Raw genomic sequence first — 27,625 nt, 5'->3', positions numbered from 1 at the left:
TCAGCATTTCCCCAGCCCCCTTTGGTGGTGGTGGCAGATTTACCCCAGCTACATGTAACTGATTCTCTTGATTGCAAAAGTCTAGTTTCGTCACTTGAGAATGTTACCCTGAACCCCCCCTGTGGTGCGGTGTCATTCAGCACTGAGCGATTTCATTTATGGGGCAAATTATTAACCCCCCCCCTCGGTCGCACACCACAGGGTTCATTTAGGTGTCATATTTGGGAACGTTCACAAACACTTGTAACAGGGGGACACTAATGCCCAAAGAAAAATTGCCGGGGGGGGCTTTAAAAATTTCACCTTAATTTTTCTTGTAGAACATTAATTCACACTATTTTCAATCGGGTTGACATTCATTAATCATGGCCAAAAAGGGGGCCCTGAAATTAATATTAGGTCTGAAAGTGGGGCCCTTAAAAAATATTTCAGACCCCCGAAGCTGAGAGGGGGGGGCAAATGATTTTTGGCACACATTCTTGGGGTGCCTTTTAAACAAAACGCTTAGGAAAACCGTACGGAAATGCTTCAATGCCAATTTTCCTGCTCGCTGCACTCGCAACATGTAGGCCTATAAACCAATTTAAGGTTTGCAAATTGGGATCCCAAAAGTTTGGCATGTGCAAAAGGAGGGGGGGGGGTAAATATTTTTGGCGGGCCAAGAGGTGGGGCAAGCGATTTTGGCATGCCGAGGGGGGGGGGGGGGGGCAAGCAATTTTTGGCGAGCCGTTTGGAAATTTTACCCCCCCGGAGCTCATAATTATTGCACAACCCCTAAATGCAGTTTTAAAAATATTTAACAAGCAAAAAATTACACGTACAGTAGAAGTATAAATACATACTTCATCAAAGAGGTAAACAAATCAGTGTTTTGTATTTTTGTGGTTAGGGGGCTGGCATTTTCTTCGGAAGGGGGGTCCCAAAAATACAGGGAGGTCATAGAATTTTCAGACTAAAAATAGGGGGGGTTATAATTTTGTTAACACCCAAAATAGGGGGGTTATAGAATTATTAAGGGCTGGTGACTCAAAATTTATGGGACCCCCCTTTCCGAAGAAAATGCCAGCCCCTTATGTGTGGGAATTCTCTTAACTAAAATCTAAATTAACAGGTTTGGACGTTTTCTTTTGTAATGAAGACAAACACTCGTTGGGAGGACACTCAGTGATAAAGTGCATTTTAGGGTATGAACTCGTCAAAATACTAAAAATCTAATAAACACTGAAAGACAAAAAAAAAAAAAAAAATGAAAATACTATCTCGACATTGCCGAATTCCACAGTCTTGCACTACTGGCGAAGGAACAGAATCCGATACCGCGGACAAATACCTCGTAATTGTTACGCTCGTAAGGCCAAAATTTCCATTCTTAACTATTTAAATGGAAAAGAGAGTGTATACCACACATGGACGAGTCGATTTACGAGAAAAATTTACAAAATATTGTTGTATAATGCCGAGACTAAAATTTAGCCTAGCCGAAAGCTTGAGATTCCCATTGAGTTTAATACGAACCTGTCAATTCAATTGACCATTATACCAAAAACATGCCCACATTTCAACTCGATTTTCTACCAAACTGGTAATAGATCTCCTACAATTTTTTGATATTACATAAATGAAAGTGTTATTTACCTACTATATCCATTTCAGTCGAGATCTACGACTGGAATTCCTGTAATTCGTTGCCAAATATTGGTAATTTCCTCATTTTGCACCACACAAACCAATGGAAAACGTTACTTCCGGGTCGCCGAGAAGGCAGGAAAAGTAGGCGGGGCTTGTGAGAAAAACTTCTAGAATCGTTTGAGCCGGGACGGTAGAAACACCGAGTGCATTAAAATATACGAACCCAATGTGGTGGTGTGGTCAACGACGATAACCGTTAAAAAATGGATATGCTGCCCTCTATAGGTAAAGCATAGATCCCTTGTTCTCTAATTCAAAAATAATGCATGCGTAAAATGAATTTACCAAAAGCCTGGATTCGGCCGTCTGCTGCAACCAAAACAGATATATGAGTCAGGAGTGCAAATGATGTGCGAATCAGGAAGCTTTTAATTACCATGATGTACATTTTCATTTCTCCAATATTTAAAAAAAAAAAAAATCATACAAACTTTCTGTAACACTAAAAAAGAAAACAAACATACGTAGAAGTTTTTACCATATTTTGTTTTATTTTATATTCTTTTTCATTTATGGTTTTCAGATACAAATTCCATGCAGATATGAGTGTTATATTTGACAAAAAGAAATCCGTTGTAGGTGACTTTTCTCCTCTGCACATTATTTCTTATGAACTTGTTTCTAAAAACCATATCATTATATACATATTTACAAGACTTAGTATACTGCAATACATGTACGACTTCTAAGTATCTATAGCTATCTATCTTGCATTTGTCTTAGACTGATAAACTTCTATTAAGATTTCGGATAAAAACATTGGATTAGCATTAATACATTGAACTTTGCCCTTTTCAAGTAAATGGTAATAATAATAAGGATATTTGTTTAGCGCGTGGGGTTGTGGACAAACGATACTTAAAAAATCTATTTGTGCGTTACATTTTTTTTAAAATATTGGTTTGTTCAAATAAAACAGTGATTTACGTAAGCTCGAGTATTATTTTACCACTACCAAACCATGGTTGGGTGGTTTCATGGTGTTTTGTATTAGACGTAGGCCTACATTATTTGGCAAAATTGAGTTATTAGCAGGTTTGATGTTGCTAGGGGTCAGAAAATATAATGCCAAACTTTTTTCAAATTTTGTATCATATTGATTCGGAATGCAAAATGCAAAATCAATAATATTATCAATAATCAATAATCATCAAGAACAAACTTCCTATGCCAAAACATTGCTAAAGATATGTCCAAGGTCCATACCAAATTCTATTTTGATACCTTGCTCCATTTTTTGGTTGCAGTATTTTGAAAACTTTAAATGCTTATATCCAAAATGATCAAAATAATGTGGACTTAGGCACAGCTGCAGCTCAAGGTTTTATTTTCTGAATATAATTACTAGTATACAAAATTAGACGCAGGATAACTCAAAGTCGGAAATTTTAAACATTATTTTGTATTGTATCTTTCAAAGTAATGATGATAGGTACATAAAAGTACATATTTTCAGAAAGGAAATGACACAAGGAATACACCTAGCACAGCAGATTTCTGCAAAATGAGCTTTTAAGAAAAGTGCCAAAATTTATGTTCCATGCCATTTTTTTTCGGTCCGCCATAATAACTTACCCAAAATATCAAAATGGATGAAAATTGCATATTGTGTTCTAAAGACACGCATCTAGAAAATGGTTTTCTTAAGTTTTTGAATTTTTTCTTCGTTTAAAAAATATGGGTCAAAAAAGATCAAAATTTGACTTTTTTTTAAATTAATATGATATGATATTTCTTTAAAATCTATAAATGAAGTCATGAAATTTCTTTCAAATTATCTTATAAATAAAGTAATTTCTCATATCCCTGAGATATCATTGGTAAAACTGAGAACAGTTTTTCCATCCATAAGTACAAAATAATAACATTTTGAAAGCTGTTCTGGGGCGACCACTATGCCAGCATTTCTGTTAACAAAATTCTACATACTTCTTATAGTTATATGTAATTGTATGCCTTGATGGAAGACGTGAGTTTGGAAAATGAGCTATAAACAATCTTATGGTTTCTGCTTGACTCCATGTGCTACCGAATGTCACAACCATAAAAATACACTCTTCCAACGTGAATGTGGGTTGAAGTTGTTGAGCTGAATCCATGATTTCTAGTAAATGAGGTTATTATGTCAGTGCTTTAAATAGTTGTGACTTTCAAAAACTCCAGGAGATATTCTATTATGTAATCATTTTTACCACTTCGAATACCCCATTGTTTAAAACTACCTATCATAAGAGCACCATCCAACTGGTCCATGGTTCAACTCTATTCAGTCGCTTTTGTAACACTTATATATACAAAAGTGGCCCAAGCGTTTTTAAGACTAGGTTACATAATTGGCAATATCTTCACTTGTATACCATCGACTTTATTAGAACAAAGCTTACCTGATGGCTAAGGAATTTATCTTGATAGACATATAAATATCAAACCAAAAAATAAGCGGCATACCTGTGTCATTCTATTTTCAAAATTGTACAAATTTTATTGTTACACCCTGTATACCTAATCTTATTTTAACGGTAGCTATTATTTTGCATTAACGATGTCTACTGCCATCCAGTCTGCCGGTATATTTTATCAAATTTCCTGCAGTGTACACATAGTAGTAGTAGTAGTAGTAGTAGTAGTAGTAGTAGTAGTAGTAGTAGTAGTAGTAGTAGTAGTAATAGTAGTAGTAATAGTAGCAGTAGTAGAAGTAGTAGTAGTAGTAGCAGTAGTAGTAGTAGTAGTAGTAGTAGTAGTAGTAGTAGTAGTAGTAGTAGTAGTAGTAGTAGTAGTAGTAGTAGTAGTAGTAGTAGTAGTAGTAGTAGTAAACATGTAAAAGAGTAAATTTGTCAACAGATAGCGTTCAAATAATGCATTAATTTTTTTTATTGTTCAACTGTAATATGTTTGGAATCGATACACTTAACAAATTTCACTAAGGTATTCGCCATTTTTTGAAAAACAAAACAGGAAATGAATGTCCAGATTTGTGTTCTAGCCAAAACAGATACATGATCTCACACCCACCACGAATATGTTGCCATCTACCGTATTTTCATCTACATTTACCGACATCCGCCTCATTCTGTCGTGTTGAGTCACATATCTAGCCTTGTTTGCATCCTAATATTTCGAATCTCAGTGCGTAATAGTATTTATTTTTGGTTAGACAGTTGATGCGTACAATACTGGCATATACTGGTTCAGAAAATGTTGTGGTTACCTCGGTGTCCCTGTCAACGTTGCCCGGAAATATCTGTAGGAGAGAGAATGTTATGAGTCAGTAACAAAAATAAAATCACTGCTGTATCACATACAGCAGTAATACAGGTACCTTGACCGAAGTACGAACTAAAATCACTGCTGTATCACATACAGCAGTAATACAGCTGTACTAAGACCGAAAGTACATACTAAAATCACTGCTGTATCACATACAGCAGTAATTCAGGTACTAAGACCGAAGTACGAACTAAAATCACTGCTGTATCACATACAGCAGTAATACAGGTACCATGACCGAAGTACGAACTAAAATCACTGCTGTATCACATACAGCAGTAATACAGGTACCATGACCGAAGTACGAACTAAAATCACTGCTGTATCACATACAGCAGTAATACAGGTACTAAGACCGAAGTACGAACTAAAATCACTGCTGTATCACATACAGCAGTAATACATGACCGAGCGAACTAAAATCACTGCTGTATCACATACAGCAGTAATACACGTACTATGACCGAAGTACGAACTAAAATCACTGCTGTATCACATACAGCAGTAATACAGGTACTAAGACCGAAGTACGAACTAAAATCACTGCTGTATCACATACAGCAGTAATACAGGTACCATGACCGAAGTACGAACTAAAATCACTGCTGTATCACATACAGCAGTAATACAGGTACCATGACCGAAGTACGAACTAAAATCACTGCTGTATCACATACAGCAGTAAAACAGGTACCAAGACCGAAGTACGAACTAAAATCACTGCTGTATCACATACAGCAGTAATACAGGTACCATGACCGAAGTACGAACTAAAATCACTGCTGTATCACATACAGCAGTAAATCAGGTACTAAGACCGAAGTACGAACTAAAATCACTGCTGTATCACATACAGCAGTAATACAGGTACCATGACCGAAGTACGAACTAAAATCACTGCTGTATCACATACAGCAGTAATACAGGTACCATGACCGAAGTACGAACTAAAATCACTGCTGTATCACATACAGCAGTAATACAGCTACTAAGACCGAAGTACGAACTAAAATCACTGCTGTATCACATACAGCAGTAATACAGGTACCATGACCGAAGTACGAACTAAAATCACTGCTGTATCACATACAGCAGTAATACAGGTACCATGACCGAAGTACGAACTAAAATCACTGCTGTATCACATACAGCAGTAATTCAGGTACTAAGACCGAAGTACGAACTAAAATCACTGCTGTATCACATACAGCAGTAATACAGGTACCATGACCGAAGTACGAACTAAAATCACTGCTGTATCACATACAGCAGTAAATCAGGTACTAAGACCGAAGTACGAACTAAAATCACTGCTGTATCACATACAGCAGTAATACAGGTACTAAGACCGAAGTACGAACTAAAATCACTGCTGTATCACATACAGCAGTAAATCAGGTACTAAGACCGAAGTACATACTAAAATCACTGCTGTATCAGCAGTAATACAAATACTAAGACCGAAGTACGAACTAAAATCACTGCTGTATCACATAGAGCAGTAAATCAGGTGCTAAGACCGCGATATTTATTTTGCAAGAAAAATTATTAGTTGTTCGTTCAGAGAAAATATATGGGGTTGCTGCAACCAAAACAGGTATAGGAGTCAGGACTGCAAATAATGTGCAAATCAGGAAGCTTCTAATTAGTATTTCGAGGGAAATATTCTGCTTCTCTAATATTTAAAAAAGAAAAAAATACTCATACAAACTTTATGTAACACTAAAAAAGAAAACAAACATACGTAGACGTTTTTACCTTATTTTGTTTTATTTTATATTCTTTTTCATTTATGGTTTTCAGATACAAATTCCATGCAAATATGAGTGTTATATGTGACAAAGAAATTCATTGTCGGTGACTTTTCTCCTCTGCACATTAATTCTTGTGAACTTGTTTCTAAAAACCATATCATTATGTACATATTTACAAGACTTAGTATACTGCAATACGTGTACGACTTCTAAACATCTATAGCTATCTATCTTGTATTTGTCATAGACTGATAACGTTCTATTCAGATTTGGGATGAAAACATTGGATTAGCATTAATAAATTAAACTTTACCCTTTTCAAGTAAAATAGTACGTACTAAAATCACTGCTGTATCACATACAGCAGTAATACAGGTACTAAGACCGAAGTACATACTAAAACCCACTGCTGTATCACATACAGCAGTAATACAGGTACTAAGACCGAAGTACATACTAAAATCACTGCTGTATCATATACAGCAGTAATACAGGTACTAAGACCGAAGTACGAACTAAAATCACTGCTGTATCACATACAGCAGTAATACAGGTACCAAGACCGCGATATTTATTTTGTACCATGTGACATCATGCAAGGAAAGTTATTAGTTGTTCGTTCAGAGATGACGATTTCTTCTCATATTCTCTGGTTCATTGCAGGGTTTGAGAAATGGGTATGCACCAATATGAAAATATATAAAAGAACAAAAAATCATACAAACTTTCTGTAACACTAAAACAGAAAACAAACATACGTAGAAATTTTAACCATATTTTGTTTTATTTTATATTCTTTTTCATTTATGGTTTTCAGAAACAAATTCTATTCAGATATGAGTGTTATATGTGACAAGGAAATCCTTTGTCGGTGATTTTTCCCCTCTGCACATTAATTCTTGTGAACTTGTTTCTAAAAACCATATCATTATGTACATATTTACAAGACTAAGTATACTGCAATGCATGTACGACTTCTATAGCTATCTATAATAACATCTTCAAAAAGTAACTAACCCCCTGAAATAACTGACATTATTCAAAAACGGGGTATTGTATTACAAATATGTAAATGCAAAATGCGTTGGAAAGTAGAATTTATTTCTGCGCAGAAAACAATAAAATACCGGTCAAATTTGTTGTAGCGCGGTCCAGATTTGAAAGTTGCACTTACAACAATACACAGACACTCAAATATCATTACACAGATTTCCTTCCATTATACTGAATACAAATCTTGGGTAACATTGATTTAAATGTACGCTGTGACATCAATATTTAGACCATTGCTACAAATGAGGTGTCAAAATGTGAAGAAATAAATCCTGCTTCCAACGTATTTACAGATTTGTAATGCAATCGCCCGTTTGTGAATAATGGCCATTATTGAAGGGGGTTCGTTACTTTTTTGAGATGTTTATAATATCTATAATGCATCTATAGCTATCTATCTTGCATTTGTCACAGACTGATAACTTTCCACTAAGATTTCGGATGAAAACATTGGATTAGCATTAATAGATTGAACTTTGCCCTTTTCAAGTAAATAGTAATAATAGTAATGATAATTAGCACGTGGGGTTGTGGACAAACGTTACTAAAAAAAAATCTTTTTGAGCGTTTCATTTTTTTCAATGTTGGCGTGTTCTAACAAAACAGTGATTTATAATTCAAGATAGAGATAAAAAAAATGAAGACTAGTTCGCGTCTGAAATTCTGACAACTGACAGAAACTGACGAACCATCGGCAACCAATCACGGCGCGCCTTTGCCCTGACGTCAGACGCGATTTCGTCTTTTCATCTCTGTCTGTGATAATACGTGTTCACAAGTATCGATTTACCATTACCAAACTCTGGTGTGGGTGGTTTCGAGTTTTCCTTTTTCTTTTTTTTCGTACTAGTCGTAGGTCTACATTATTTGGCAAAATATTAGCAGGTTTTGTGATGCTAGAGGTCAGAAAATATAATACCAATTTTTGGTCAAATTTGGTATCATTATTAATCCGAGCTGCAAAAGTGCAAAATCAATGTTATCAATAATCACCAAGGACAAACTTCCTGTGCCAAAACATTGCTAAAGATATGGCCAATAATTTTATTTTAATACCTTGCTCCATTTTTACAACAATATTTCGAAAACATTAAATGATCAAAACAATGTGGACTAAGGCACAGCTGCAGCTCAAGTCTTTATTTTCACAACATATTTGTTACAAAGTTTAACCTATTCAAGTAAAAGGAAACGTAGAATGTTAGTCTGGATTACTCGATTCAAGTCTGATTTTGTGGGTCGAATTCGTTGCGCAGTAACTTCCAAGAGGCGTAGGAATTATACTTTTGAGCGCCCGATTTTACTTACAGACTATTAGGCACGCAACTTTCAAAATGCTTCAAATGCAAAAGAACAATCCTTTTTCTTACATTGCTCAAAAGCCTAGTTACATAGTCATTAGAAAAAAACACCTCAGAACAAAGTGGTCACATTAGAAAATTTAAAGAAACTTTGTTTTCCCTGTTGAATTTATTCTCCAGAGGCTATAGTTTGAATAAGTGCTAAAATGTGATGCTATTTAAGTATATATCGCATATGAACGTCACTGCATGAATTGATTCTTTGAAACATGCTCGAAATTAAAGTAACACTAAAGTGGTTATCTAGGTCTAACATAAATAATAGGCTTATTAAAGCTTGTCCGAAACACCAATTTCTATGTACAAAAGTATTCAAATCAAACCAACCCTAGTAGTAGTAGTAGTGGTAGTAGTGGTAGTAGTAGTAGTAGTAGTAGTAGTAGTAGTAGTAGTAGTAGTAGTAGTAGTAGTAGTAGTAGTAGTTTAGTAGTAGTAGTAATGGTCCTTAATGTGAATTGTCCGCTAATGCTCAATAGATGTCCTTATACGTCAACATATGTCCTCTGATAGGCAATGCATTGACGTAAGTGGACCTTTTGCATTGCCTATTAGCGGACATATGTTGACGTAAAGGGACATATATTGGCTATAAGCGGACATTTTCATAGAAACGTCAGTGATCAGAGGACATCTATTGCGCATAAGGTTATGCGTCCTAAAAACACCATGCATTTCAATCACAGCGCCCTCTGTTGTCACAACGTGACAAATTGCAAAACACGGGTTATATTGAGGGGGTGTAGTGTGTGGTTACAGGGGTGCGTATACGTGTGTATTTGTTGCTTTGGTTGATAGGCGTAGGCTTATTCGTGTGTCGGGGTGTGTGGGTGAAGTAATAAGGTGGGGATGGGTATGTGGTGGGTGTGGATGAGTGTAAATATTCTGATGTGTTGGTGAGGTCAGTGGTAGAGTGCGCTCTTTTGTAAAATTGTTTAATTTTTACGTTTCATAAATAAAAATGAGAGTATTTTGCCCCAATTGGTATGATTTTTTTAATGTGTATTGCACAATTCCAATACGTAATACACGTTTAAAAGCAGGCTGGTGAAGAATTGGGGCATTGTGATTTTATTCTTTCCTTTATTTATTTATATATCTATTTATATATTTATATAATTATATTTATTTTATTTTTACATATTAATTTAATTTATTTATTTATTTATTTATTTATTTATTTATTTATTTATTTATTTATTTATTTATTTATTTATTAAAAGAATGATACATCCTATAAAGATGGGACATTTATTTATTTATTTACTTATTTATATATTTATTAATATTAAAACAACGATACATGCTATTAAGATGAGATATCTAAATGCAAAATAACAACGCCATAATCGTTTAGTGCTCATCACGGGCAATGATAAAAATGCAAAATGAAACATACAATTATAACAAAAGCACATTACACAGCTATTTTTATTTATTTATTTATTTATTTATTTATTTATCTATTTATGTATTTATACTAAAAGAACGATACATTCTATAAAGATGAAAAATTTATCTATTTACTTATTTATTCATTAATATTAAAAGAACGATACATCCTATTATAAAGATGAGACAACTAAATGTAAAATAACAACGCCATGATCCTTGGTGCTGGTATATTTAATGCTCATCACATGCAATGATAAAAATTCAAGATGTAACATAAAATTATCAAATTAAAAAAAAACATTACACGGATATTTATCTATTTATTTATTTATTTATTTATTTATTTATTTATTTATTTATTTATTTATTTATTTATTTTTATTTATTTATTTATATTTCATAGTTTATATAATGTTCTATTTAACGGTGGGTAACTTTGTCTGTATAAAGAAAAATGCACATGTATCAGAAGTAAAATACAAACACACACTTTAAACTTTATAAACTTGGCTACTTAGAAATTAATGTTCTTGAAGAGATTTTTAGAGCCAAAAGATGGGAGGAGTTAAACATCAATTACATTTGTAAATAAAACAGGTCTGTAAATATGGTAAAAGGTAATTTTCATAGGACTTCATATATGACTTTTGGGTGCTAATTACAGTAAAAGGAAATAACTTCAGCTCATAGGAGTAACTTTGGTAGCTCTTTGTATGTCCAGGTCTTATAAATTCGGCTCTAAATCTATTTAATTACTTTTAAAGAAAGAATTATGCTTCTTTAATTCTTAATTTCAGGGCTAAAAGTGACCTGCAAAAAAGTGCCAAAGGGACCTCTTCTTGCCACCAAAGTTTGGCTACCGATGAAAAGTTATAAATAGCCCCTTATTTGAGTCTGCTCCATATTAAAACACTTCGCATGATTCAACCTTTCTCACGAACAGGCTTGATTCTACAGTTTCACTAATCACTATTGTGAAATAAAGCAAATGGAATCTTCCCCACCCTATAATTACACTTTTGGTTAGGATATTATACCTATAACCATGACCTATGGCTCATTTTACAAAATCAAGAATGTGTATAAAGTTTGCAATTAAAACAACTATTAAATAAGATTTGTCCTAGGTTAGGCCGAAGTTATGGATTCTTAATCTGAACATACGCCCTTCATTGTAATGCTATAAGTGCCCCTCCAACAGTAGACTGCCTTTACATGATAATGAAAATCATATTTTATTCTAACTTAAACTTTAATTCTTAATTATGCACATTTGTATTCATGTTTTCATAAGCACGATTTTCCTTTTCCAAAAATTTGCTCCAAACTATATAAAAGTGTGAGAAATATTCTCACGGATACGAAGTAAAAAAAAATTGTGTACCTTTTTTTTCTATCGTGCGTTTTTAATGAGTGAGAAAGTGAGGAGTACACAGTATGCAAGCAAGGAAGTGACTAGGTTTGTCATGATGCAGTCATGTCTACAGTAGAATTCATCTCGACCTTTGCAGGACTTAACCCCATTAAAAGCTATTAAACCAAGATAACACTCATTGAAACAGCTCAACTGATTAAATCGGATCTTCTCTGGTTGTGCACAAGTGACTGTTTTCATGTGCGATATCGTAATAAAGCTGGTATTCATAGCTTCAGTTGGGTAACCGATTACAAAGGAAACGAAAGGAAACAATGTTATGTGTGGCTTTGTTCACGAAATCAGACAATGTCGTGCTTTTTGTAAACCAGCATTCTTGAAAATGAGCAACATAATGATTTTTGACTTAACACGGTTTAGAAATAATTTCTTCATATTTTTGGTGTTATCTGTCGTTTACATGTCCTTCCTGAAACACAAAAGTACGACCCTCTCCAAACACCTAAATTAGCTAAAAATTTAGGACATGTTACAAAACTTTATTTTCTAGAACCTATTTAGAATAATTTAAATGTAGCTTTTACCGGTTTTTTTGTGGCATCCTTCAGAAGTGAGCGGTCCGATACCAATATTTTCGGTCAAATCTCCATTCAAATAACACGGGGAGTTGGCTAGCTATGCCTTGCCCTCACTCATATTTTACAAAAGTACGACCATTTCTGAACATCTAACCTAGCTGTAATTTTAGGTCATGTTAGAGAAATATATTTGCTAGAAGTTTTGGAGAATAAATAAAATATTGGCTGGTTATTTTTCACACAGTGATGTTAACTAGGCAAGTGTCCATTCTCCCAACATACATCATTTGTAGGGGTCACGCGTCAATGGTGAGAGCACTGTGTATTGTGTATAGGAAAACGGACAGTAACTGCAGTATGTCGCTTCTACACATATTGCTCTTTTACCCTCCCCCCTCTTATTTTTTTAAATTAAACATAAACTCTTCGTGCGCGTACATTAACAGTCATCATTTTAAAGTCCTCGCCAAATGAAAGTTACAAGCTATTTCATAACCTCTATTACAGATTGGACCTATAGAATTTAGCCTTTAAAAATAAATCTCTGCACGCACTTGTTTGCCATTTTGTTACCCACAATTTGCTTGACGTATCTTACTATTTTTTTTGTACACAGCTTCAGTAATAAAAAAAACAGGAATTATTATTGCTTTGTCTCTAAATGTACACTATGAAATAATCATAATTATGCCTATTATGTACCAGTATAAGCTACAGTGTAGTAACTGAACATTCTGTTCTTCAAAACATGTGTAAGGCACTTTAACATGTTTAATAGGGAACATACCCCGGCTGGAGTGAATGAGTAGAGCGCCATCATGTGATGATTCCAAAATGCATATGCATTTAGGAAAAATGTCTGGGATACTAGATTAGCTAGCGTATTAGATTTCGGTCATGCGGATTCTACAAACGCGTTTCTAAAAATACTAATCCGATTAGGCCTATATTACATACCTTATATAAAAGCAGGCCTAAAGTGGCTTTACCGTAACAGTTACAAAATCAAAATGCAAACCAATAAAAAAAATGTACAATGTAGGCCTTAAAGAAACCCACTATAGTATAGTGACAGTAATGTATCCCAAAATAATTTCAAGGTTTTATATTTTTAAAGTATAGGCGTTTTTATTTGTTTTATTTATTTATTTTTTTCAGTCTTTTATCTGTATGCTTTATTTTTTTTTTCCCCCAGTGTACATTTTACAATCATAGTTTACTCAGATAAATACAGAAATTTGATTTTTATACACCAGGTTTTTTTTTAATATTAAACAATACATAAACAGTACCAGCACACACACACACTCTCACGTACATATTTATATAGCATTTGTCTAGCTTTTACAATAAGAACAAAATGTTTAGTTGAAGAGTCCCTTCCAAACCTGCCATTTATTTTTTATAAATTCGGTATTTTGAATCTTTTAAAAGCATAAATCTTTCCAATTTATGATAATATTCTATTTCTTTCTGAAGAGGGATAAAAGAAAGGGTTGAATTTTTTTCTGTACATATAAAACTTAGTTAAAATGAGAATTAAATTGATAGCACTATTTAGTTTTCTTAAATCTGTCCCGAAAAGAATATGATTTCGGTTGAATGTGATAGGAATACCGAGTTTTTGTAAACACCAGGTTTCGAGCTGAGACCAAATGGGTTTAACCTTTTTAGAGTCTGATAAAAGATGAATTATCGTTTCGGGTTTCTCGTTGCAAAAAGTACATATATTATCATTTCTTTTGCCAATTTTAAACATGAATGTATTTGTGGTAAGAATTCCATTTAAAATTCTGTATTGAAACCACCGTAATTTTGTATCCATTGTACATTTAAATGGCAACAAAGAGTATATCTTCCATTCATCATCTGAAAAGCTACTATTCAATTTTCCTTCCCATTTTTGTTTTGCTTTTGGTATCTTCGAGGACATAAGTTGTTTGCAGATTGATCTGCAACCTTTTTTATCTTTTAAAATAAAACTGAAATGAAATGGGATAAACGGCTTAGGAATTGCAATAAATGTAGTGTTTTCCTGAAATAGATGCTTAAAATTACTCTTTATTGCGCAAATTACACTGTTGTATTCCAAAAAATTTAGCCTTAATCCATAGGCGTTTTTATAGTCATAATTCATTTAGTTATCTTAAAGGGGATTTATGTTAGTTAAATAGATTATGGATTTTACTCATTTTTAACTTATGTGAAATATCGCCCCTTTTATGCATCCAGGTAAAAAACAATAACATTTTTAGTGTAAATGGGATTAATTAACATAGGCCTAATTATAGCAAGGTTTATATACGCTGCCCGTCCTCCTAATCCACTTGGCACCAATAGCGTATAGACCTATACAGTAATGATTAATTACATAATTACTGCTTTCTATAGTATAGATAGTAATAATGAATTGAATGATTACTGTCAGTATAATAACAATAATAACATACATACTTCTTCTTCAGTAGATTCAGTATAATTATTCTATTATGACTGTCTTCAGGAGATAGTAAGAATACATTAAATAATTACTGTCTCCGGTAGATAGCAATATACAATTGATCACTGTATTCAATAGATAACGATATCAATATTGTCTTCAGTAGATAGTGACTCCAAATGACGCTGCTCCACAAAGGGACCTTAATTAGTCTGTCTTCAAAGTGACCACAAATGACTACTGACGCCACAGTTACCCTAAATTTTTTTCTTTAACCCAAAATGACCCTTACCCCAGACCCCAAATCCAAAAATGAATATACTTACTCCCATAATTAATTAAATAGGGCCTAATTGCCGTCTCCAGTAGATTGCCATATAAATTACCTAATAACCGTCTTCAGTAGATAGAAATAATAAATTGCATAATTTCGATGACACCAAATGACCCTGCTCCACAAAGTTACCATACTCCGATAAAAGTTGCATAATTACTGTTTTAAACATTAATGAATAATTTCATAATTGCTGTCAGCAGTAATAACATTAACACATTTGCATAATTTGCAAGCTAATACGTACTAAAATTCACGAATGGTTTATGTGCTGAACCTGTCCTCCTACTTTACATGGGACCAATGGCGTAGTGGGGAAGGAGTGGGTGAAGCTGCTCCTGTGGGATATATTGCCCTTCCCCCACGTGCTCGACCCCCGGGGTCCGCCGTGATATTTTAGACATTTAGGACTTGTACTTTTAGCCTATATAGGTACATTTTAGTCACATTTCCCCTTAAACTAACCCCCACGCCCCTCTCCCTCCCAACAATCCTGGTAACGCTACTGATCGTAGCTACTTCCAAGAGCTAATGTTCAATTATACATGCAATGTTGAAAGAGGGTGACACTTAATAGGGATTCATTTTAGTGCACAAAATCGCAGTATGGTGGTGCAAGATGCACATTTTGCATACATTGACATATCTTTATTGACCCTATACAAGTAGTCACATTTAATGAAAAAAATAATCATTTTACTTAATGAAGTGTTTTAGCGCCCTCAACGGCGTTTTTTCTTTTTCATTCACTGACGCTTTAGTTCTTTATATTTGATTTTTAAATTGCGTGCAATTTGCTTTCATAATGATTTACTAATAAATCATTAGAGTGTTGATCAATTGTATAGTTTATTTAAAAGAATATTCGACTTTCCCAAAATGGTCTATGTGCATTGACGTAAGCGGGCGTGAACATTGCACATCAGAGGACATGATACGTGAAAAACGCAAAATCAATTAAAAGCTCTTTATTTGAATAGTATTTAACCCATCATCTGATATGTGTATTAGGGCGTGTCTGACCTCCTTCCCTGAAAATTTGAGCCTAATTGTGATGGAAATAAAGAAACTATGGTCTATTGGTGTTTTGCAAAATTTCATCAAAATAAACATTACATGCATGTTAGGTCTTAATATAAGACAACTTCATTTTTTCGTCAGGTGGTTGCATAGGGTCATTTTATAATCAGTAGTAGAGTTATGATGCTAAAATATCAAAATTACAATTAAACTATGTATTTCTGTCTAATTTGTACCTGAACATCATCTATAAAGATCAATTAACAGGCCATCACTTTTAGTCCCTAACAGTGTCCACTAATGGCCAATACTTAATAAAAAATAACAAATTTTGCTTATACGATTATCGAAGATCAAATTTAATGTGTTTATAAGAATGGCAATTGTTTATTGTGTATAATTACCTTTTTATTTGATTAAAATCGGTTAATAAATAAAGAAAATAACACAAATTTAAATTTAAGGACCATTGTAGTAGTAGTAGTAGTAGTAGTAGTAGTAGTAGTAGTAGTAGTAGTAGAAGTAGTAGAAGTAATAGTATCATTATTAGTATTATCAGTATCATTACACCAATTTCTATGTACAAAAGTATTCAAATCAAACCAACCCTAGTAGTAGTAGTTGTTGTAGTAGTAGTAGTAGTAGTAGTAGTAGTAGTAGTAGTAGTAGTAGTAGTGGTAGTAGTAGTAGTAGTAGTAGTAGTAGTAGTAGTAGTAGTAGTAGTAGTATTTTTACAGGTAATATAGGACCTACCAACCTTGACAAATGTATACAGCAGAATGATACTTTTTCAGATAATTGGACACATGTAAAAGAGTAAATTTGTCAACAGAAAGCGTTCAAATAATGCATTTTATTGTTAAACTGTAATATGTTTGGAATTGATACACTTCACAAATTTAACTAAGGCATATGCCATTTTTGAAAAACAAAAAGAAAATGAAAGAGGACTTGTCCAGATTTGTGTTCTAGCCAAAACAAATCTATGATCTCACACCCACCACGAATATGTTGCCATCTACCGCATTTTTATTTACATTTGTAGAAATCCGCCTCATTCTGTCGCGTTGAGTCACATATCTAGCCTTTTTTTGCAACCTAATATTTCGAATCTCAGTATGTAATAGCTTCTATGTTTGGTTAGACAGTTAATGCGTACAATACTGGCATATACTGGTTCAGAAAATGTTGTGGTCACCTCGGCGGTAGAGGAGACAACGTTGCCAGGAAATATCTGTAGGAGAGAGAATATTATGAGTCAGTAACAAAAATAAAGTCTGCACAAAAAGTAAGGCAGCTGTTATAAATACACCTATAGCGTCAGAACTATTATTGTTTCCACAATATTTCTACATAGAGAGAATGAGGATTTATTTACGCGCATTTTGATACCCCATTTGTCAAATGTTGTTCAATATTAACAACACAGTAGTGTTTTAAAAGAAAAATACCCGAATTTAAAAGTTGCAGCGATCAATGGTTATTAGCATTGTGGCACGTAAAACCCTCCATTATCTTCTCGCTGTCACTACAAATAGGCGCAACAGTTAAATTCGATTATGTTTCTTTTACAAAATTGAACGAAATTGGACAAATTTTGTATCAAAATGCACGTAAATAAACCACCCTTCTTGCTATGTTAAAATATTGTTAACACAATTATTAGTTCTTACGCTATAGGCGTATTTATAACATCTGCGTTACTTTTTTGTGCAGTCTTTACTTCACAACGATTGGACGTTCTGCATGTACATAAGCATATAGACAATGTTTACTTACAATCGCGTCTCCATTTTGATGTTCAACAAACATCTCGTTGGCACCAGAAGTCAGGAATGTTGACACTTTGAATGAAGTGACCCAAAATGCATTACCACCACCCTGCGTTATAACACCTGATACATAGGTCTGGTAACCTAATGATAAAAGAAATTTTTATAAGCTCAACAAACACCTCGTAGTCACGAATGTTGACACTTTGGTTTATGGTTTCCTATTATTTTTCGCTTGTAACTCTCAAGAGTAGTGAAGAGTACATCGCAGCTAGGTTAACTATATTTTCCTTGATCCTTATTGTTACGAGCCGTACTGAATCAAGGCCAAAATCACCTTTTACCCAAACTCACACGAATGCACAACAACAATACACTGTTTAATTAAGTTAACAAAATCCAAGTGTTTAATTGAAAATAAAATATCATTGGCACCTGACAACAATTGCACATGCAATATAATCACAGTTTTAACTAATCAGTATTTAACCAGCAGTCTTCTTCTTGGTGATCATAGAGATCTTGCAATGTTCTGAACGGCTGATGTATATATCCTTATTAACTTGTCCTGCGAAAATTAGCGAATTCCATTGTACACTTGCATTTATATATCCTTGCGTATAAAAATCCTCGCACAGAAATGATGCTGCTTTCTCCAAATACTTAAATCCTTTACGCAGTTCTCCAAACACATAACTCCTTGCGCAGAAGGCAATCCAAAATGGTGCTTCTTTCATCAATCACTCTCGTTCTCCAGGAAACATGCTTCTTTCTGCACTGCTCCATTTTATTGACAGATGACTGTGTTGTTTTATAAACCAGACTCCAGCAAGTCTTTCATATACACAAAATCTCCTTCGATGCTGTATTAAAATAGCACATTATTGGCTATGTAAACTGGTTCAAATGTACCTCTTTTTGAAGCACAACTATGATCAACACGTAGAGAGTTTACAAACTCTCATGATATTCTGCCAAGAGCAAACTTAATTACTTCCTTCCCACTTTTGTACTCATCAAAAAACCTATGATCTATTAATAGACCATTTTGTCACATTACAACACTTCCTGTGGGTATTCCCCATTATGTCATACCACTTCATATTATCAGGGATTCCCCTAATGGTGCAATGTACACTGAACATTATAGAGAGCAGGGAATTTCCCACAAATCCATATTAGATATGATTCAATTTGTTTTGATCAACTTGATGAAAAAGAGGGGACCCCCAGAAATGTCATTACTCATGAAATATAAATCTAAATTGTAAAACAAAGAAGAATAGTCAAATTAAATTACTCAGGGCACATCACATTATGACAACAGATGTGCCTTTGAGCATTTAAAAAAAAAATTTGTAACCTTTGAGTAAACCCAATACGGCAAATATTGTTTATTTTATTATGGGGAACACGGTGAGCATCATGCGTTTTGAGCAAGGTTAGTTTGGTTATTAAGTACTTGGGGTGCAATGGTGAAGGCCAAGCTCCTCGATGTTCCTAAATAAATTATCTTTTCACGTTTGAGATAGTTGTTTGACGAAACATTTATATATGTTCTCATTTTTGTTTTTTATTTATTTATCGGGAGTCTATGCAACTGATGTTTAAAATAAAATTGGTTATAAAATACCACCAATTCTACATTGTGCAGTTTGATTACCTATATCAGCTTGAATCCAATGTTCTCTGTAATACGGAAGCGCACACATCAATAACCGGGAAAATTCAGCCTTCCTCTTGTGGCTACGTTGGAGCCATCCTCTGATGAAGCCTGAATATTCCCATCTGGTATGTCATAATTTTCCATTCCCAGATAATCGATGCAAACTGGAATTAAAACAGAAACATTGGTTACAATAATAAACTAATTTGGATTAATAATAACGTACCTGGAGTGAAAGACAATATTAAGTGAAAAGTCCAACAAGGCGTACAACTGCTATACTTGATGGAATCTCCCGAGGCACGGAGGCTACCAGATGAAAGCCCAGAACGAAAAGACACAGCGTCTGTGATAACATTAACATGATTAACCAAATTCAACAATTCAACAAATGGGCGCTTTTTTATTTTAGATGCTATGACGATAATACTTATATCAATTAAAGTTTATAACAAGGGCTTTCACATGATGGTCACTAACTTTTGGATTTGGCGCCCAATTGGGCGCTTTTTATTTTAGGTGCTATGATGATGATACTTATATCATTTAAAGCTGATACCAAGTGCTTCCACATGGTGGTTACCAACTTTTTGAATTGGCGCCCAATTAGGCGTTTTTTTAATATATGTGCTAGGAGGATGATACTTATATCAATTAAAGCTTTTAACACGGGCTTCTACATGATGGGCACCAAGTTTTCGTTTGTGAGCAAGCGAAGGAGGCCACGCTCAAACACAGCTGTGCCATCTAGTTAAATTCGCTATTGTATCCGCTATTGTATTCTATTCATAAAAACTACTGCAGGAATCGCGGCAATTCCTGAAATACAAAAGGTATGGCTCGCATAGAGGTGACAATGATTTTAGATAAATAGAATGGTGATATGGCACAAAATAGACTAACCTGTGCATGTTACTCCATCTCCTCTATAACCGGCATCACATGCACATGTGAAGGAACCAACGGTATTGGTGCAAGTAGCATTTGCGTCACAATTATCAGTATTCAAAGCACATTCATCAGTATCTGTATTTTAAGGATTTTGAGGTATGATCAAAAGAAAAGTTAAAAAGGTTCTTGTTCTATATAAATGATACAATTAGAACTCAATAACAATTGAATAGATTTAAATTGGGTTTCCTTGGCAACATAATTCATCTTGTTTGATTGATCACATCACAAATATTTGTACTGAAACCAATGTGTTTAGAAAACTTATAAGCAGTCATAGTAATCAATTTATATAGGAGTGCACAATTTTCAAAAAGTAGTATGACTCACGTAGAGGTGACAATTACTAAAATAAAATGGTGATATGGCACAAAATAGACTAAACTCTGCATATTACTAATATAAATCATGACACAGTGAGAACTCAATAATGCTTGAATAAATTGGTTCTGGTTGCCGACATTATGTATGTATTTTTTATTTATCTAATATACTAACCTGTGCATGTTACGCCATCCCCATTGTAACCGGCATTACATGTACATGTGAAGGAACCAACGGTATTGGTGCAAGCACCATTTGAGTCACAGTTATCAGTATTCAAAGCACATTCATCAGCATCTGTATTTTGAGGAATTTGAGTTATGGTCAAAAGAAAATTAAAATGGTTCGTATAATAATGAAACAATTAGAGCTGTTATTCAGTTCTACACAATAACGCTTGAATAAATTGGCGTAGCCTTCTAAATATAATGTATCATTGAAATGAATTTGTTTTGAAAACTTTAAGCAATCAAAGTAGAAACTTTTGATAGGAATGAACATATTTCCAAAAATTAGTTTAACAATTATTGGAAATAAATAGAATGGTTGCTATGGTACCAGGCAAAATAACGCTTGAATAAATTGTCTTTGTATGATAACATAATGAATCATTTTCGATTCACCACATAATTTGATTTGAAAACTTATAGCAATCATGATAGAAACTTTCGATAGGAATGAACCATCTCCAAAAAGTAGTGTGACTTGCGTATTGGTGACAGTTATTCGCAATAAATATATATGGTCAATTCCAGCCAAAGCGGGCCAAAATTCTCTCTGGGGGCCATTTTGAAAATGTTTTCCTTTTCAATTCTAGACTTATCAAATGAGACGATCATGTCTAGTGAATCATCAGGTGGAAGTGCCATCGGATTGAAAAAATAACTTTTCTTGCTAGACCAAATAAAGTGTTAAATGCGCATATGCATGTTACCCACGAATTCAAGCATTTTTCACCTGTTGTACGCCATAAAATTTCACTTTCTTTAATATCTTTCAATATTTTTATGTGTGACTCATATACACTAGAAACCGGTGAAGACTTTGAACGTAAAATAGAATTTTATTACATATATCTACAAAGAAATATTTTGGTTATTACAAATTTTAAGAAAGAACCAGGTGTATAGTTAAGATTGTGTCAATTCTTCGAACTCTTTCCAAAGTGGCTGTCATTTAACATTACTGTATTATTTCGAAAGATTAGAATAAATGCTTCATATAAATATAAAGTTAGATTTTGTATCTCGTCGCAGGATGAGGATCTCGGATGGATTCGTGGGTAACAGCGTCTGGAAAATAGCAATTCCTATTAAATTTTTTAATAAAAAAAAATACTTTTCCTTATGTCAATAATTCAGGCTGCAATGGCACTAAAATGAATTTTAATCAAAATACAGACTACATGGAATATTTAGAATGGATCATTATGGCATTTTGGGTATAAAAGTTTTGAGAATAATGAAGTTGCCAAATTCAAATAGACAGAGCAAACAGTTTTATATTATTATTTTAGTAAAATCATTCCATATTTTCATGCAGCAATATTCTATTAACTCGTGTTTGACAGTTCCTATGAACTAAAACACTATCAATACATTGTTAACTATAATTTAAGTAGAGATTCGTGGGTAACCAAAATTTTCGTGGGTAACACATATTTGAAGGTATGTATTGGTAAGCGGCAAAATAGAAACTATTACAGAAGGTTGGAAACCACCATGCGGTTATTCCTCCATTGTGTTTCAATGATTCCCGTTTCTCTAACTAATTGCATTTACCCAAAAATGGTAATTTAGGATAATCAATCAAAACTTCATGATGCAGTATACCTTCAAGAGGACGCTATTAAACAGGACTGTTTTGGAACCTATTTCGCATGTTTTCAAAATGTTAAGATGCATAAGAAACATATAATTTACGAGTAAATCCTTGGATTCGTGGGTAACGCCGAATTCGTGGGTAAAGCTATAAGTACTATAGTACCGTTTGGGGTTTGCGTTTCTTAGGTGTATAAACTGTAAGTACTGTCAAAATTATAGCATACCCATGGCTTGAATATGTACTGATTTAAACTTAAAATAAACAATCTCCTTATTTTCAAGGTTAGCATCTATTCGGGATTCGTGGGTAACAAAAGTTTAAACCGTCGTAGATTCTTTTTTAAAGCGGTGAACGTATTTTTACGATTTACAATTTTAAGCGCTTGTCAAACTAAATTCAGTGTCCAAAGTCATTAAATGTTAATTTAAGTTATGGCGATTATATTTGCTGGACTCGTGGGTAACAGTTGATACGTGGGTAACGTCAAATTTGATTTTATGGAATTTTATGGGTAAAACGTATTTGCATAAAATAATCACTTGGACCTCAGAATTATAGAACGAAACTTCGTTTCATGATATAGTCATTTATGGCATATTCACTTAACATTTTTCAGAACGATCATTTTATTTTTGATACGCGGGTAACAAAATTATTAGCCAAATTGACTTAATGGCCTCTAGAGTCCACAAACTTTGGTGGAATTCAATCGTTTTACATATGATGAGAGATCATGTAAACGTCTTTCTAACGGTAATAATTTCATTTTGATTGAAGGACATTCAATGACACATATGATGCTTTATCTTTGAATTCGTGGGTAACGCCAAATCATTTAAGCTATCATAACTTGTCCCCTGGTATGACTTGCTAGTAAAGGCCTATATGCACAAAGAGAGCACATTGGACGTGACATGATATGCTCCATCAATAACGTGATTTCCTTTATTAATGACATTTTAAAGTGGAAAGTTAACATAGAGAGAATTTTGTCCCGCTTTCGCTGGAATTGACCATATATAAAATGACGATATCGCAAAACATGACTAACCTGTGCAAGTTACTCCATCTCCACTGTAACCGGCATCACATGCACATGTGAAGGAACCAACGGTATTGGTGCAACCAGCATTTGCGTCACAGTTATCAGTATTTACAGAACATTCATCAGTATCTGTATTTTGAGGATTTTGAGGTATGATCAAAAGAAACGTTAAGATGTTCTTATACTAAAATTATGGTACAATTAAAACTCAATAACACGTTACTAGGTTTAAATTTGGTTTCTTTTGCAAAATGATTCATCTTGCTTGATTGATCACATCACAAATATTGGTACTGAAACGAATTTGGTTAGAATTCTTAAAAGCAATCATAGTAGACAATTTGTATAGGAGCGCATCATTTTCAAAAAGTAGTATGACTCACGTAGAGGTAACAATTACTAAAAATAGAATGGTGATATGGCACAAAATGGACTAACCTATGCATATTACTAATATAAAACATGACACAACTAGAACTCAATAACGCTTGAATAAATTGGTTCTGGTTGCCGACATTATGTATATATGTATTATTTTATTGATCTACATGTATTATACTAACCTGTACAAGTTACTCCATCTCCACTGTAACCGGCATCACATGCACATGTGAAGGAACCAATGGTATTGGTGCAACCACCATTTGAGTCATAGTTATCAGTATTCAAAGCACATTCATCAGTATCTGTATTTTGAGGATTTTGAGGTATGATCGAAAGAAAAGTTAAAATGGTTCTTGTGCTATAAAAAATAACACAATTAGATTTAGAACTCACTAACACTTGAATAGATTTAAATTGGGTTTTCTTGGCAACATAATTCATCTTCCTTGATTGACCATTTCACAAATATTGGTACTGAAACAAATTTGTTTAGAAATCTTAAAAGCAATCTTAGTAGACAATTTGTATAGGAACGCACCATTTTTAAAAGTAGTATGGTTCACGTAGAGGTGACAATTACTAACAATATAATGGTGATATGGCACAAAATAGACTAACCTGTGCATATTACTAATATAAAACATGACACAACTAGAACTCAATAACTCAATAACTCAATAAATTGGGTTTGGTTGCCGACATTATGTATCATTTTTATTGATCTAATATTCTAACCTGTGCATGTTACGCCATCTCCATTGTAACCGGCATTACATGTACATGTGAAGGAAGCAACGGTATTGGTGCAACCAGCATTTGCGTCACAGTTATCAGTATTTACTGAACATTCATCAGTATCTATTTTAGAGGATTTTTGAGGTATGATCAAAAGAAAGATAAAATGGTTCGTGTACTATAAGAACAATTAAACAATTAAAGCTGCTATTCAGTTCTACACAATAAGGCTTGAATAAATTGCTTAGCCTTGTAAACATATTGTATAATTGAAACGAATTTGAAAACTTAAAGCAATCAAAGTAGATACTTTTGATAGGGATTCATAACCTCCGCATACCACGCCATATGTGCGTCCCAATCAAATTGGTCGTTAAATGATTTACGCACACCGCGGTGTACCGGCCCGGAGGTTATTGATATCCATGTATAATCAGTCAGGGTTAACAATTTACATAGGAATGCGCCATTTCCAAAACATTATGCCTCCCATAGAGGTGACAATTATTTAAAATGAATAGAATGGTGATATGGCACAAAATAGACTAACCTGTACATGTTTCTCCATCTCCACTGTAACCGGCATTACATGCACATGTGAAGGAACCAACCGTGTTAGTGCAAGCAGCATTTGCGTCGCAGTTATCAGTACTCGAACAGCATTCATTAATATTAGGCATGTCCACTAAAAATTGAAGTACTTTTAAATTGATTCAGACCTAACTTATTGGATGGGAATTGATGAAAGAAACATTTTGGCGTTTAAATAATCTTAATCGGACGTTTCATTCCAGAGATATGGCCTTTCGAGTGTCACGGTTTTATATAGGGCTGCTAGAACATGTTAAAAAGTTAAAGTCCAAAAAGGAATACTAACAGAAAGTGCAACTTTAAGGTACTTTTTCTTAATGAATTTATTAACTAGGTTATCTGGAACATTATATTTGCATAACAACATGAAAATAAGATCATCCTGAAAATTTAATCGAACATACAACAAAAACTATCAAAACCCATGCATGATCATACAAAAGCGGTAGTCTTAAACATTGTTCAATCTTTTAAGGTCAGCACATTTTATCTTCAAAATTATTATATTTCATCATGGCATAAGTTTGGTAACATTAATCACTACCAATTTTGAGAAATTTGCTCCAACTCAAAGGTTATCTTTACTACATTGAGCATAAAATAAAATGGACATCATATTCTTAAATTTCTTAACATCCTACACATTTGTCTTCATAAATAGTTACATTTTATGAGTATGTAAGTTTGCTTGTCTGATTCACTCCAAATTCGGAGATAATTGCGTATTAACTCATCTCATTAAATTTTCATTAAAAAGTTAATTCGTTCAGTGACATTCTGTACACATATTTTGATATAAGGCTGCTAGAACATGTTAAAAAGTATGATAAAAATCCTGAAAGTTATGATCATAGAACATAAGTGCATTATTTCAAATGATTTCAATCTTTAAGGTCAGCATTTATCTTCAAAAATTATTATATTTCTCATGGCATAAGTTTGGAACATTAATCACTACCAATTTTGAGAAATTTGCTCCAACTCAAAGGTTATCTTTACTACATTGAGCAATACACTGTGTGCATGGAAGCCATGATGGTCCCCGGTTTTTATACTCCTATGAAATGGACATGGTAGTGAGAAGTGCACGGGAAGTGCATGATTTGAAATGGGCATAAAACATTCTTAAATTTCTTAACATCCTACACATTTTGTCTTCATAAATAGTTACATTTTATGAGTATGTAATTTGCTTGTCTGATTCACTCCAAATTGGAGATAATTGCTTTGAACACCTGATGCACGGAATGGTGTCACTTCAACCTGTTGTAGTTCTCATCTCATTAAATTTTTCATTAAAAAAGTTGATCTCTTCATGCAGGAAGGTCCTCTCTATTTACTGACCAAACAAGAAAAAGTTTGGTGAATGTTTTCTGGTGGAATCAGGAATTTCTTGAAACACCCTGATATAGGCCTACATTTGGATCAAAACAAGTATGTACGCCATTTAACATGCCTGGGATTTCTTGTATCGATCAGTTTCTCCATAGACAATACGTGTGTGAGTGCACGCACACAGTAAATGAAAAATCGTTCTAGTGGAAACTGTATAGTGGGCATCCCTAAAATATCTGTACAAAAAGGTATAAAATAAGTCATATGTATTAATTAAACACATATTTTGAGGTATGATAAAAAGAAAGTTAGAATATTCCATGTACTCTGAAACATGATATAATTAAAACATAATAACGCTTGAGTAAATTTAAATTGGCTTATCTTGGCAACATACTGTATCATTTCAGATTGGTCAAATCACAACTATTGGTACAAAAACAAATTTGCTTTGAAAGTCAACTTAACCCTAACCCTCCTGTATACTACAAAATACTACTTGATATATGCGCTTTTCGTGCGTGCATCCCACGTGGTGTGATGACGCAATCGCCCTAAGTGATATATAGGCACGGTTTCGCTGGCCAGCGAAGCCCAAGACCCGTCGCAAGGTGTCGCCGACCGTGTGCTTGGCATGCAAGGGCTCTCGGGTTCGAATCCCACCCAGAGCAAACAACTTCTTTCTTTCTTTTCTCTCTTTATTCTTTCCTTCTTTCCTTCCTGTCGCCAAAAAAG

General features: G+C 33.9%; 1 protein-coding gene across 2 annotated transcripts; it reads right to left on the bottom strand.

Annotated features, from left to right (window-relative positions):
• Window positions 1-3,191: 3,191 nt before the first annotated feature.
• LOC140138850 (uncharacterized) lies at window positions 3,192-25,879 on the bottom strand. Of its 2 annotated transcripts, none has more exons than XM_072160629.1 (9): window positions 25,515-25,879; window positions 24,965-25,087; window positions 24,409-24,531; window positions 23,852-23,974; window positions 21,151-21,273; window positions 20,605-20,727; window positions 19,699-19,865; window positions 18,043-18,179; window positions 3,192-4,930 (listed from the first exon to the last, which is right to left on the bottom strand). In XM_072160629.1, the coding sequence occupies exons 1-7, from the start codon at window positions 25,642-25,644 to the stop codon at window positions 19,747-19,749; spliced, it is 864 nt and encodes a 287-aa protein (XP_072016730.1). In that variant the 5' UTR covers window positions 25,645-25,879; the 3' UTR covers window positions 3,192-4,930; window positions 18,043-18,179; window positions 19,699-19,746. The 2 variants fall into 2 exon arrangements, with proteins under 2 accessions (XP_072016730.1, XP_072016729.1); XM_072160628.1 differs by lacking the exon at window positions 3,192-4,930 and adding an exon at window positions 16,741-17,497.
• Between the last annotated feature and the right edge of the window lie 1,746 nt (window positions 25,880-27,625).

The sequence above is a fragment of the Amphiura filiformis genome, chromosome 18 (genome assembly GCF_039555335.1).
Source record: "Amphiura filiformis chromosome 18, Afil_fr2py, whole genome shotgun sequence".
In the NCBI taxonomy this organism is placed as follows: domain Eukaryota; kingdom Metazoa; phylum Echinodermata; class Ophiuroidea; order Amphilepidida; family Amphiuridae; genus Amphiura; species Amphiura filiformis.
Note: the sequence above shows the minus strand (reverse complement) of the source record. Positions and strands in the feature narration are given on the sequence as shown.